This window comes from Emys orbicularis, chromosome 7 (genome assembly GCF_028017835.1).
Source record: "Emys orbicularis isolate rEmyOrb1 chromosome 7, rEmyOrb1.hap1, whole genome shotgun sequence".
Classification (NCBI taxonomy): domain Eukaryota; kingdom Metazoa; phylum Chordata; order Testudines; family Emydidae; genus Emys; species Emys orbicularis.
The window spans coordinates 104,644,582-104,660,425 of NC_088689.1; the positions used below are offsets into that span (position 1 = coordinate 104,644,582).

Genomic DNA, 15,844 nt, shown 5'->3' on the forward strand with positions numbered 1-15,844 from the left:
TGCATTAGTGGGCATGGACTTTTGAAAGAAATTGGACCTATTGCCTAAAAAAACACATGGAAGAATCACACAAAAGGAAGAAGAGCTTTAAAAAAATCTATTTTGTGTTATTATGGAAACAAATCACTTAGAATATTCAAAGATGTGTGTTTTATTATTGTACTTTTCAGACAGCTCAATTGCAGGCTTAAATGTAATCTCTCCATAAATAGGAAGCAATCTTTTCTTGTAACTATTTTGTTTTAATTTAAAAGTATTATGAGCTTTTGAAAAGACAGTTTGATGTGTGATCTTGGAAACTGTAATTAATTGTCCGTTAACAGTCTGCAAAATTGAAATACATCTCTCAAAGTAAATATCAGAAAAAAATCATATTACAAATGAGATTTTCTTGCTGGTTGTAACAACATCAAAAATTGCAAGAAACCCACTTCTCCTCTTCTGAATTTGAAAATTTGTAGTCTCTTGTCATTAAGGTTAACTTTGCATGTTGGTTTCACATTAATTATATTCATAATAAAAGCTTGATACATTTCAGTTGACTTTTTTAATAGTAAACCTACAGCATATTTTCATGGGCTAATGTATTTTCTTGATAGATAGATAGACAGACCAAAAAACAAAACAAAACTAGTTAGCCACTGGTTAATCAAGTCTGTTCTCCGACTAGAAGTAAAATAATATTTTATTATTTAGGATCCTGGAATAAGCATAAGAAAGTATTTTATTTGTATTTCTGTATCACGGCCAGGAAAGTTCTAACCATATGGCTTTTTACTAGAGAATCAAAATATTCTGTATGATGAAGAATAACTATAAATAATGGTCAACTGTAAAATTGCTGTGGGCTGCCATGCACTGGGAATTTTAATGAGCTTTCTCATGTAAAAGCTCTTGATTATAAAATGATGTAGCTACAATATCTTGATAGTGTTAATTTCAGAATAACTTTTCACTGGCAAGAGAAAGCCTAGTGAAAATATAACAATAGCAAAAGATAACTCAGGAGTTATGCCAGCAGCTTGAACATCGGTTTCTTGTTTGCTTTTATTTGAAATGGGGTGAATGGTATCACCGTACTGACAGTTTAAAGATAGAACACAGAGCTAATATTTTGAAAATGTTCTATGTAATAATATGAGACATTTTGATCATTTCTTTAGGTTCTTGGTGGAATTTAATTTGTGCAGTTGGTGGCACTCAGATTTAACAGCAAAAGGTAAGTGTAAATTGTGCTTATGCTCCTAATGAAAAACATTCTAGATTTAATGGCACATTTAATATTAAAATATACGTTGTGTTTTATTTACTATATTAATATTATTAATGGTATATTTTATGGTATATAATGGTATAATGGTATATTATCTGTCATAATATTATATTCTCTTTCAGCCTTTATTATGATAGTTTAGGACTTAGTTATTTTACATATATCTGTGTGTGTGCTTATGTGTATTTTTAATACTGCAGTGAAATTACAATGTATTAGCATAAAAGCAGAACTTAAAATGCACGTGACATATAAATAATATTAAGGATGATTTTGTGAAGGTGATTTTTAAGAAAAAACAGAATACAATAAAACAAGATGAATTTTTCCTGTTCCAATATTTTTTTCTTTTCTAAATTAAAAACAAAAAAATCTTCCTGCTTAAAGCATCATCATTAGTCTCATTCTGTTTATAGCACATATTGTATAGAGCTGGTCAAAAAATTTCTGATGGAATGTATTTTCTATTAGAAAATGCTGTTTCATCAAAATCAAAACGTGCTGTTTGAGAATGTGTCAATTTAACAATTTCATTTAGGAAAAAAACTTGAAAAAAAAATATTTTTTTTTGATACGGTCTAAATATTCCATTTTGACCTTGTCAGAACAGGTTGCTTTGATTTTTTGTTGTTTCAAAATGACTTTATTTTAAAAATTATTTTATTTTATAGTCTATTAACACTTTTATAATCTATTATAATTTATAACAAAGTTGAAACTGGAACAAAATGTTTAGATTTTATGGAATCAGATTTTTTTTTTTTAAAGTCAACATTTTTGTTTCTTGGGAACTTGCCATTTATTTTGTTCTGATTTGGAATGCAAACAAATTTCAGAATGTCAGAATTTCCTGCAGAATGAAAATTCCAAGTTTTGATCAGCTGTTTTATATATATATATATATATATATATATATATATATATATATATATATATATATATATATATATATATATAATCCTTTTTGATACTTCGGAATTGCTGTATGATAATTAGTAAGGATAGTGCTATTAAACTGTTTATTACAGTAGGTATCTTAAAAATTTGTCATTTGCCACTATAACAATTAAAACATTCTCCATTTCAAGGCCCAGATCCTGAGTTGCTGATAGCACAGTTTAGGAGCAAGGGGTGCACATGTAACCTTTAATTCACCTTTTGCATTCCTTTGATCCTGGATGGATTCTGTTGCCTCCTCCTCCACATACCCAGGAGCCTAGTAGTTCAGGCACTCTCCTAGGACGGGGGAAGACATGGGTTCAGTTCCCTTCTCTGGAGCAGGGATTCAGTCTTACCAGGTGAGTGCCCTTACCACCAGACTATAGTGTATTCTGTGGTGGATCTCTCTCAATCTCACCTATTGAAGCTGTTCCACTTTGTATAAATAATTAAATGGTCATTAGCCCAGGAACTTGATCTTGGATCTCCATCCTCCTAGCTGGGTGGCCTAATTACCAGACAGTAGAGCTTTGTTCTCTCTGGCCCAATGACTAATCATGTATTTTATAAGAAATTGAACAGCTTCAGCGTGTGACACTGGGAGACCCAGAATACCCTAAAGCTTGGTGGTAAGGTGCCATCCTGGAAGGGGGGAAGAGTTCAAGTACTAGCTCTGGAGCAGGGATTCAAACCTGGGTCTCAAACATCCCAAGTGAGTGCCCTAACCATTGGTGTTAAGGATACCACCATCCCCTGCTCTGGTTTTGTTAATCTAACTCTTTGCTTTTATTTTAAAAAAGGCTTAAAATGCTCAGAAACCAAATGTTTCTTTTGTCCCAAAACAAAATTTGTGTCTGTTTGTTTTTTGATTTACCAAAAGGTCTGAATTTTCATTTTTGGTTTGGGTTGAACTGATTTCCCCCCCCCCCCCCCCCATTTTTCTGGAACTTCCAGAAAACCAAAAAATCAATTATTTGCCCACCTCTAGTCCTGATGCAGCCTATCCAAATGGTGCATGCATCACATTTGAAGAGATGACTTTATAATTAGTACCTCCCTTTGTTAACTGTCTATGTAAGTAAATGCCTGCTTTGGTTTGTAGGTATGTTCTAGCTACCAAACACCACTAATAATATTAACTTGCAATTTTCTTTTTTCCCCTAAAACCAAAAGTTTACCATTACTTTACTGAATAAATACTGTATGAATGAGGGACATCCATTCATGTTTTAGCTAAAAATGTTGCATGTAATTATACACTTCACCTGCTCCATTTCCTTAATGAATAGGAGTATAGAAAGTACCCACTCATCCTGCTCATTGAAAAGCTATCATTTTTATCTAACTAGCTTACCTAATTAGAATTTGGTGGTCTGGCAGTCATTTGGAAATTGGCTTGCATTACCCAAGATAAATGAAAGAAAAAGTATTCTGAAAAGCAAATGTTGAGGTATGTTCTTATTCAGATGCCACAGCATTGCTCGCATTAGTACTATTGAGAGTTACAGTGATCATGAATATACCTCACTAAATTGAAACCAAAGAACTCGTGCAGTAGCAACAAATTGCTTTGCCTTTCTTAACAATGCCTCATAGATCATAGTGACTTTCAGTCCCTCTGAGGGTAAAATTCCTTGCTGCCCAAAATATGACAAGTATATTTTGTGCATTATTATTGATACCAAACCTGCTCCAATCACCTGCCAGCTCATCAACTTCATGGTAGGAGAAATATTTCTACCTGCAGCATGGAGCCCCATAACCTCTCTGACACTTGTGAATTAAAGACAGGAGATAGCTTCCTAAACCTTGGGCCCCTCAATTAAGGAACCAGAGAAATCTGAAACTTTCCAATCCCTGGCAGCCTCTTCGTAACCTAGGTCTGTTGATACATGAGGGAGTAGGGCTCCAGAATCATAGGTGGGGATCACACCAACCACTCTCGGGCAGCAGGTATTCACCACCCCAAATGGAGAGAACAGGAAGGAAAGGGAGGATGGTGCAGATCCTTGCCAGTTAACCTCATCTAGGTGGCCAGACCCCATAAAGTGGTCCCTGACAGAGGCAGGACCCTACAATGTCAGGTGATTCCCCGACTCCTCTAGTTTTCATGCCTTTGATTATAAAGATTTTTTCCATCATAAATTCCTGACTAGTGTAAAATGAATTTAATTTTGAAATCTACTTAATTATTTAAATGTAAATCTTACTCATGAAGCATGGTGCACAGGATCAGATATTTCCCACTGTGTAAAACAGTGTCAGATTACTTCCATAGATGCAAGACACAGAGGCCTGATCTACATTCCAAAATTAAGTTGACCTAAGTTAGGTTGAGGTACAGCCCCGCAATCATTATTGCGGTTTCTCATGTCCACACTAGCTCCTTCTGTCAGTGGAACGTGTCCTCACCTGGAGCGCTTTCAGCGACTGAAGTGGGGCACTGACAGCCAGAGCCTCCCCATCCCAGAGTTGACAGCTGGAGACCCCCTCACCTCCGCTCCAGTGCCAGGAGCCCTGGTGCCAGGGCTGGCAGCCTGGACTGCCGCCACCTCCCGGTAAGGGATTGGGGGAAGGGAGGGGAGGGGAGCCTGAACCTTGCTGCTTCCCAGTGAGGGATTCCCCCACCCCAACGTAATGCCTTGCCAGGAGGCAGCCAGCCTTGGGCTCTCTTCCCCCCCCCCAAAAAAATCCCTCATCAACAGGTGATGTAACACAAACACTGCATCGCCTGAACTACACCCACTTAAGTGCTACGCATCTCCTGGAGGTGGGGTTATTAGATTGATGTAGTGGGCGACTTACATGGGTGGGAGGACCATTGTAGTGTAGACACTTACATAGTTAGGTCGACGTAAGCTCATAGGTGCTGGAACTGGGGGTGCTGCTACACCCCCAGGCTTGAAGTTGTTTCCATTATACACAGAGTTTACAGTTTGATTCATTAACTCTCTGCACCCCCACTATAAAAATTCTTCCAGCACCCCTGTGTAAGCTGCCTTACAATCGATCTAACTCTGTAGTGTAGACCAGGCCAGAGGTCAATTTTTCAAAAGCACAACATGACTTAGGAGCCTAAGTACCGTTTTCAAAAGTGCCTGTATAAAAAAGGATGAGACATATCATATTAATCTCCCCCTCTCCCTGTCTTCTCATCTCCCTCCAACAATACCCTGCCTAAGTTTGATGCACATGAGAAAATTTGTTTTTGTTTGGCATGTAAAAAATATTTTAGTTCAGAGAGATATATCCTACTCTCTCTTTGACTTACAAACCCAACTTTACAATAATTCCCTGACTGATCTGCAGTAGGCTTACCATTGGCTCTAAAACAATCTTGAGTGGAGAAACTCTGGAGTCCATGAGCCTGTTCAGTGTAATCTATCTTTGCATAATTGATAGTCAGTTTTCCCACATAGCAATTAGTTGAAGATATGTCTAGAGGTTGTGTTTGCACATATAAGGAGTAAAATATGATCCAGTGAATAAGTCACTAGAGTGGCAGATAAGGAGACCTGCATTCCATTCTCAGCTCTGTCACTGTTCTGTGGTTTGACTATGAGCAAGTCACATCACTGCTGTGTGCCTCAGTTTCCCCACCTGTAAAATGGGAATAGTGATACTTACCCCTCCCTTGTAAAGCACGTTGAGGGATCTGTGGATGAGAAGTGCTATGGAAAGTTAAGTATTATTATGTTATGGAAGGAAAAAGCCAGAGATAGAAGACACTCAAAAACTGAACATCACTTCTTGATGAGATCATTTTATTTTTTTTGTCCCCTACGTCCTTTCTTTGTGAGTTCCGAGACAATGCAAAATCTCCAGGGTTACCCTCCACAGAAATGATATGTTGACTTCAGTTGAATGTACAGTGCCTTAATTAGGGGTACTCCAACAAATACATTTAAATACAATTATCAAGGAGAATTAGAAAGTAGATGTGTACACTTGAAAAGCAGCAGCTGGTTTCGCTTGAGCCTATCCATAGTGTGAAAACAAAATCTTATCCATAAATGAAAACTAGCTTGGCTAAGGGTAAATCACAAATAACTATGATACGGTTTATGGCTTACAAAATTACATCCCCCAGCTAAAAGGGTTTTGTTAATTAAAAAAAGCACTTTGCACTGCCTAGGAAATATCACAGGGTGGCAGAAGCTGAGTATCATTTCCATTCACTGTAAGCTGTTTGGTACAGTAGCTCGCATTGTTGAGAGTTTTTGTGTGCTTGTTCTTCCCAAGTAACATTAAGATATTTTTATATGCCTATAGCACAGAGATTGAAACAAACCCTAGAGCCTTGTGATACTGAATATCCAGCTTTTGTTTCTGAACGCACTATAAAGGAGACCACGGGAAACATTGCTTGTGATGACTGTTTCAAGTAAGCCCTTTCAATTTTTTATACAACGGTTTGTGACAAACCAGATAAACTGAGATTTTAAAGTTTATGTTGAAGGATATGCAGTTCTAGCTTTTACATTGTCTTGTCCATCAATGACTGGATGCTATTTCTCTTGGTAGTGTAGGGGTCATGTAACAGTTTAATGTTTTGAAATTAAAGCAAGGGATATTATACTGTACCAGAAAATGCTGGATAGGTCCAGGCTTCTAGTGACTGAAGAAGTTCTTTGCAATGGTATAAGTTTTAGGTCAATGACTGGAGACCAGACTTGTGCAATATCCTAAAAAAGGGAGAATTATTTACTGATTTATATACAAATGAAAGGTTAAGGCAGTTAGTTGTCCTATAAGCAAAACAACAACTTAGGAATTCCACTGGCTTTTGGTGCAGTGGTATCTGGATGTTCTGTTTGACTCTCCAACACTCTCCCCATATTGGAGTTGTTAAGCTGAAAAGCATGGGAGAGGAGTAAAGATCTTTTCCCAAGCTTTAGTGCTGGGAAGCTGAGCTGACAATGGACAAGTCTGGCACACATTAGACATCCCTTGGTTGCTTGTACTATTTCTATAGTAGACTAGACCTTCCAAGGGTTAAGAGAAGTACTTCAAAGAAAATTAATTCATCCCAACTTTCCCCCCCAAAAACTAATATTCTTGCTCATTGCATTTAGTGTCTCTCTAAATCGATGTAACTATAATAAGAAATGTCGCTTAACAGTATATTATAATTAGAATGTTGCTCAGTTACTGAATATAAATATCGTTTATGCAAATGATTATATAACTTTTATACTTAGTGATGGTGTCTGTTTTTTAATTTAACTTTCCCTATGCTGAGATATCGTTGTCACAAAACACAGTAATATTTGCAATAGTATCCTTTCTATCACAGAAATGCCAAGAAGAACTAGAGCAATCAAAATTCCTACCTTCTTTGATTTGTTTGGTTCAGAAAGAAATTGTTATAGCTTTCTTCCTCCATCCTAAGCCAATATGCAGTTAGTAACTAAGGGTGAAATCCTGGCCCAATTGAAGTCGATGTGTGTTGTAGGATTTCACTCTAAACTTCCATTTCAACCCATTTCAAACACGTGCTTTGTAATAACCTGAACATCTTTAAAAAAGAAAAGTGAGTGAATCCCTGGGATATAATTTATAAAGTGATAATTTGAAGGCACTTTAGTTATAGTGAAAAAACTTCTGAATCTGAAAAATCTATCTTTCTTATTGTAAAGGGTGAAGCACACACAGCAATGTGGCCAATGTTGTGTTGGAGCTAGTAAGTGAAATGTCAAAAGTGTTTGGTTCACACACTTATTGTGGGGGGTCAGCCAGATGGTATGCCAGAGGCATCCACCCTTTAACATATTTAGAGACAAATTAATAACGTCAGAAGCCTAAGAGATATTTTTAATTTTTATAAAGTACAAAAGATTGCAACATCACTCACCTTTACTGCAAAGGTGAAAATTGAAAGTCTCAGAACTTAATATTCTGTATTGATCTGAGAACAGACCACTTGGATCAAGACATATGATCTCATGCTGGAACCTGTAACCGGTGGGCTACACCTTTGTATTAAGGATGAGGACTGCTGCAAACCATATTGTAGAACTCGGGGGTAAGGGGGTGCATTTTGGTCACCCCATAGCTTTTTGAGGACTTAAGACGTGCTGAAAATGAATATTCACTTCTAGTTCATTTCTGGTTATCATTTAGTGATAAGAAAACTATTGCAGTCACGTCAGAGCAACTCTTTTTATAAGGCTTTTGGTGACAGAAATAGTCTTAGTTTCTAAACTAATCCTGCAGAACACTTTCATTGTAACAATCGGTCCTATTGCATGAAAAGTACAAAATCAAGAAAATCAAGCCATTATGTTTCCACATAGCAAACACCACATTGTTATATTGCTATATTTTGCTTGATGTCAACAATGTAGAATTAAAACAGTATTGCTTTATCATCATTGCTTAGAGGATTAGTGAGAGCACGCACAACAAATTATTTTATCACATACGTTTTGTTTAACATTGCAAAAAGGCTTGATTCCATTAGAAAGAGATTAATTTAACGGGACCAGATTTTCAGGCTGTGTAGGTAATTTCAGGGCAAAGGAAATAACTTTCAAAAAATAACATAATTCTGCAAAACTTGGACAGCAATGAGTTGGAAACTGAGTTTAGTGAAAATTATAGTATTTTAAAAATAATGTGCTAAGATGATTTTCATAGAAAAACATTTTATGTTCCACAGTGGAACAAAAACAAAACAAAACAAAAAACCACCACAACCAAATCTATGTTAGTTACCAACTGTTCTCAAGGCACCCATTATTTTTCTCCACAAGCAAGGGCAAAACATAGAGAAATAATCCCGAAGAACTGTCAGATTCTCATGGGAACACTCTTCGTTATGCAGCTTACCCACTGACTGTCATCAACAATCTACAAAGTGCATCTAAGATTGTACTCTGCACTGGTTACCAAATGTTTTGCTATAACCCAAGCAGCTTTCCCACAGAATAGCTAAGGAATTTGACCCAGAGTCTTTTGTGGGCCTACATCTTATGACCCATTTTTCAGTTTCATGGCTTTAGTACAGTAAATATTTTTACAAGGAAGCATATTGCTCAATATTCTTAATTTAAGAGTGGTGTCTCATTTGCTCCAAGTAAGGGTCCAATATTACAGGGTGCTGCGTGCCCTCAACTTCCACTGCCTTCAATGGGACTTGAGGGTGTTCAGTGCTTCACGTGATTGGATGCTAAGGGTTTCAATACAGCTCCCACAGAGTCAGTAGGAGTCTTTCCATTGATTCTAATGTGAGATGGATCAGGCCATAAATGAGTATATTTATTTTACACATTGAGAGAGTATACATATAGAGCGGGGTGGCTACTGGAAAAAGGTATTTGCAAATATTCAGTTGAATATACATCACAAATTTACTCCCATGGTATTCCCAACTCCTTTGTTTAATCTTCACATGCATTCGTATGAACAATTTTTGCCTTCAAGAACATTAAGAGAAAGTGAAAATGTCATGGATATTTACGCAAGTATTCAATATGGCAATATTACAACTATTCCACTGCAAGAAGGTTTGTACCACAAGTGACTCATTCAAGCCTTTCTCCGGTTTTATAAAAGTTTTGGTCAACCAGTTAGTGAAATGAAGCAATATTATTTGACTTACAAAAACAATCACTCAGCACAAATATTGATTGTGAATAGAGCATACACAAAGCAAGGACCTTGCATGATTGAGTCCAATTTCAAGGCTGTAATTTGTTTGCATAACATTTTCAAATAAATTTGAATATTAGGTACATGAATTAAAATCAAAGTGCTGGTGAATAAATCACAACTATTATAAAGGACTTCATCAAATATATAAATTATTCACTCATAAATAACTCAACTAACTCTATGGGCTTCTTTGAAAGTCCATTTAAGTCAATGGAAAGATGCCTATTGACTTCCATAGGATTTGGATCAGGCGCTAAATGTGTGCATATGTACATAATGTAATCTTGTATGTGTAAACTTGCTATAAAGAAAGAAATAGTTCTTCAGGACAATTTGCAGTGTTTAAAATGTTTTTAAAATATAGGTTTTATTAAGAAAGTAGGAGCCTAAAAGAAAACAAGAATTAACATAAGAATGTCATTAGGGTCAGGGTTTGGCTGCCTCAACCAATAATTTTTTGTCATTCAATATCCCACTGATTATTAAATTAATCTGTTATTGTAACAGCAATCAAAAACAAGTCAGACCATATTTTTGGGCATTTGAGATTGTCAACAAGAGTACAAAACTGAATGGGTTTTTTTTTACATGAAACGTTTTCATATTTTCCAGTAAGCTATTTCTTTCTTGTACACACACACAGTGTTGTGTTTTAAACTCAAATGACCGACTGTTAAATGTTCCACTGAATAAGAAGCAGCTGCAGTATTGGAAATAGTCAGTTGCTTAAAAGAGATAATGATTTATCAGTGGTAAGCAGCACTCTTCCCTCTGAGTCAGTACTGCACAGTTCCCAAAGACCTCAGCGTGGTTTTTAAGGGACACTATGCTGTTTGGAGGTGATGTCTTTTAGATTAGACATTTAGATCCAGGGCTTACTAAGTAATTCACGCCCTATTCACAAATATAGGGTGTTACCCCAATCACTTAACCAAATTCTAATGCAGGTAATTCTGTCCACCTAAATTCTACATCAGTTTCAGTTGACTACAATATTATTTTCTGGCTTCTGCTATGTTCTTTACGTACCTCACATGGGGATTGTGAGGCTTAATTAATGTTTATAAAGCGCTTTGAACTACTTGGATGAAAGGTCTCTTAGAAGTGCAAAGTGTTTATTATTATAACTTAGCGAGGAAGATAACATTTACGGTGCCAGAATTTGATAAACATGCCAGTATCAAACCTTTGCAGTATATCCCTGCTGATAAAATGTTCCTTTCTAATCTAATTATTTTTTCTACAGTTGTAAGCATTTTGTATTAAAATTCTGCTAATTTTGTTAGCTTCACTTAGAGATATACTATTCATTTTGGTATAAATTCAGGGACTTATGAACAGGGAGAGATCTACTATTCTAGTATGTGTAGCAAATACCTCCTCTGCTTTTTACCTAGGTAGTAGATTTATGCCCTGTATTTTCAAAATTGCATGCATGCAGTTACTGTTAGTGAGCAGACAAATGGAACCATTTGAACGCATACCTACCAAATTTGCACATGCAATTGTGGTAAATTGTGTGTGCAAATTAGGCAGCAGTCACATGCATGCTAATTTGAAAAACAGGACCTTTTCCTACTTTGTTCAGGTAGAGTAATGACACACTGGACTTGGCTACAAGTCAAGGAGCCGGGCCTGCTCCTATTGACTTGAAAGGCAGAACTCCCATCAGTTTTCAATTGCAGCAGGATTGGGTTCAAGAGACTAACTGCACGATGACAAAATCCTGAGGAAATCTTCTCATCTCCATTTGGATTTCTTGTGCATAGTGTTAAGATACAAAATAAAGAGAAATGTAAATAGAAAAAAAGCTATTTTTAGGGCTGTCAAGCGATTAAAAAAATAATCGCAATTAAAAAAATTAATTGTGATTAATCACGCTGTTAAACAATCATAGAATACCATTTATTTAAATATTTTTGGATGCTTTCTACATTTTCAAATATATGGATTTCAATTACAACACAGAATACAAAGTGTACAGTGCTCACTTTATATATATTTTGATTACAAATATTTGCACTGTAAAAATGATAAAAGAAATAGCATTTTTCAATTCACCTGATTCAAGTACTGTAATGCAATCTCTTTATCATGAAAGTTGAACTTACAAATGTAGAATTATGTACAAAAAAAACCCTGCATTCAAAAATAAAACAATGTAGAACTTTAGAGCCTACAAGTCCACTCAGTCCTACTTCTTGTTCAACCAGTCACTCAGACAAACAAGTTTGTTTACATTTGCAGGAGATAATGGTGCCCACTTCTTGTTTACAATGTCACTGAAAATGAGAACAGATGTTTGCACGGCATTGTTGTAGCCGGTGTTGCAAGATATTTACGTGCCAGATGCGCTAAAGATTCATATGTCCCTTCATCTTCAACCACCATTCCAGCGGACATGCAACCATGCTGATGACGGGTTCTGCTCGATAACAATCCAAAGCAATGCAGACCAACGCATGTTCACTTTCATCATCTGAGTCAGATGCCACTAGCAGAAGGTTTCAGAGTAGCAGCCGAAGAAGTGGGTTGTAGCCCACGAAAGCTTATGCTCTAATAAATTTGTTAGTCTCTAAGGTGCCACAAGTACTCCTGTTATTTTAGCAGAAGGTTGATTTTCTTTTTTGATAGTTCGGGTTCTGTAGTTTCCGCATCGGAGTGTTGCTTTTTTAAGACTTCTGAAAGCATGTTCCACACCTCATCCCTCTCAGATTATGGAAGGCACTTCAGATTCTTAAAGCTTAGGTTGAGTGTTGTAGCTATCTTTAGAAATCTCACATTGGTACCTTCTTTGCATTTTGTCAAATCTGCATGGAAAGTGTTCTTAAAATGAATAACATGTGCTGGGTCATCATCCAAGACTGCTATAATATGAAATACATGGCAGGATGCAGGTAAAACAGAGGAGAAGACATACTATTCTCCCTCAAGGAGTTCAGTCAAAATATAATTAACACATTATTTTTTTAACGAGCATCATCAGCATGTTCTCTGGAATGGTGGCCGAAGCATGAAGGGGTATATGAATGTTTAGCATATCTGACATGTAAATACCTTGCAATGCCAGCTACAAAAGTGCCATGTGAACACCTGTTCTCACTTTCAGGTGACATTGTAAATAAGAAGCCAGCAGCATTATCTCCCCTAACTGTAAACAAACTTGTTTGTTTTAGCGATTGGCTGAACAAGAAGCAGGACTGAGTGGACTTGTAGGCTCAAAAGTTTTACATTGTTTTGTTTTTGAGTGCATTTATATAACAACAAAAATCTACATTTGTAAGTTGCGCTTTCACGGTAAAGAGATTGCATTATGGTACTTGAATGAGGTGAATTGAAAAATACTATTTCTTTTATCATTTTTACAATGCAAATATTTGTAATAAAAATCATAGCATAAAGTGAGCTCTGTACACTTTGTATTCTGTGTAGTAATTTAAATCAATATATTTGAAAATATAGAAAAACATCCAAAAATAGTTGTTAAATTTCAATTGGTATTCTATTGTTTAACAGTGCGTGAGTTAACAGCAATTAATCGACAGCCCTACTATTTTTTTCTATTTTTCACCAGGAAACCAGGTAAACATGCCTGTATCTATCCCAGTTCAGGAAAGCAGTTAAGCATGTGTTTGACTTCAGTAGGACTTAAGCACAATAGGGATGTAGGACTTAAGTACAATAGGAAAGCACAATAGCACCATCTTGAATAGGGATGTGTTCTTGAATTAAATTTGCTTTTTGACTATGGAAGATGAAACTTCCCTTTTTAAGCCATATACTGCATGCACAATTACTGCTAACGTTGATAGGAGTTACTGCGTTGTTTAAGAGCTATATTGTATACATGGCCCACCTAAAATGTGAATAAGTTAAACCCTGCCTAATCCCCTGGTGTACACCAATACGTTCCATGTCATAAGGGAAGAAATACACAGCTATCCAACTTGCAAATCACCAGGGAGCCTACCAAGGCAAGTTGTTGCTGTTTTTAAGGGATAGTGTTTTTTGCTGCTTTTTACAAGTAGAAACAGGTAGATGACATCGGAATTCTAGTTAATTTGGGGATCACACAGCCCTTTGTGCCGCTTTTTAATAGCAAATTTAAGATTTGTCCATGGAATGTGCTTATTCAGCAGTGATCAGATAAATAACACAACTTAGATTCAGACTGTACTCAGCATGAGTAGTACAATTTATAAGCATTAAAAATGTAATGGTATTTTAAAAAACCACTCCATTTTGAGATCTAACATAATTTGCTAAAACACTTCTGCATTTGTTGTTTGGCAGAGGCTTACTAAGCTGCTGTACTTAATCTTGCTTCAAATGTGTAAATAAATATGCAGTTCAATTTTCCAAGGAATAAATAATAATTTGCGTTTTCAGATGGAGTTAGTTTACTTCTAAACAAATCAGCTTGCCACATAAAACAAGCAAAACACCAAGGCCCAATTTCTTCCCTGCTGAAGCAATTCATTCATATATCAGGATCTCCCCATGGATTCCAGGAGTGGGTTGGGCGGTAAAATACAATCACTCCTTCAGAAGTAGTTTTGGTTCTGATTCATTTTACCATATTCATCTTAAAGGCCCATGGGCAAAAGCAACTATTCCTTATAGTTGATGTTACGTAGTTGCTTTCTCAGCAGCCATGCCAAGTATACTCTAGCGGGTGGGTAATATCTGACAGACAAATGAATGGTTTTGACCTGTGTTCAAGCTGAGCAGCAGATGTGCCATACCCACATTTCTCACTGGTGGTGGTGCAAATGGATAAAAAATGGGCTAATCACCTTTAACTCGCAGTGACTTGAATGAGCATTGACTTTGCAAGATGAGCTCATTGTGGAGATCAAGGGGTCAGATTTCATTTACGTTAGACCCCTTGACACTGACTTGGCCGTCAGAGCAGTGTAAAGTGGCCTTAGTGTAAATGAGAATCTGACATGAGGTCCTTTAAAAAGGGGGTTCAATGGATTGCTAATGGGTTTGTGTCTAGTTCTTTTGTTTGTTTATTTTTTAACTTGCAAACTGAAGTAATAATATATAAATTAGAGCAATACTAATACTGAATTATGGGATGAAAAATGTATTTTCTAATCCAAGTAGCAATTCTGTTTGTAAGACAGAACTAATGACTCTTAAGGTTACATTATACTTTGTAGTTGTTAGGGGTTTTGGATTAGTTGCACTTTTTTTTTTTTTTTTGTGTGGTAATTTCATTAAATGTTTATTTTTACAAACAGTAGGTACAGGATGAAATCTGTATCTCGGTAATATCTTTAAAAATTGCTAATGGTGAAAATATAATGACTATTTTCTTATCTGTATATCAGTGAATCACAGGATTTTATCCAGTGAGCCATAAATAAAGGCCTACTGACTAAAAACTCTCTCCAGTAGGAAAGATCTGTGTTTCAGACCCTAAAGAAGAGATAGGAATGCTGTCCTCTGGCACAATGGTTTCCAGATTCAAATCTGCCTGATTTTACAGTCATTGCTCATGCAGAACCCTCATAGATGTCAGGGGATGTTTTGTAGGTCAAGCAACTACAAGATAATAGGAAGGTTCTTAAATAGGCTTGGCCGAAAAAAAAAATTTTTCTACAACTTTGATGGATAATGTTAGTTTATTTTTAAGGATTTTTAAAATGTTTATCCATTTAAATTTTTAGAGGTGTGGGAATGACTATGGGGGAGTCAGACAGTAAATATTAAATTATTCTAGACTTTGAGATTCAAAAAGTTAAAGCTTTATAATTGTTAAAACACAAGTTGTCAACATCTCATATGAAAATATACAAAGTAAATATCCCTAAATCAAACTAGTTCTCAAGCACCATTTTTCTTTCTTGGCCTATCTGTAAATGTTGATTATGTCAATAGAAATATTTTTTTTTGTTGGTTTGTGTGTGTGTGTGTGTGTGTGTGTGTGTGTGTGTGTGTTTGTGTGTGTGTGTGTGGTGAAATCGA

General features: G+C 36.1%; 1 protein-coding gene across 1 annotated transcript in view; it reads left to right on the forward strand.

Moving 5' to 3' along the window:
- CACNA2D3 (calcium voltage-gated channel auxiliary subunit alpha2delta 3) overlaps window positions 1-15,844 on the forward strand; it is a 729,039-nt gene that overhangs the window by 698,192 nt on the left and 15,003 nt on the right. Inside the window, exons 34-35 of the mRNA XM_065407986.1 lie at window positions 1,164-1,219; window positions 6,485-6,596. Coding sequence (XP_065264058.1) covers window positions 1,164-1,219; window positions 6,485-6,596 — 168 coding nt within the window. The remainder of the gene's footprint in view (window positions 1-1,163; window positions 1,220-6,484; window positions 6,597-15,844) is intronic.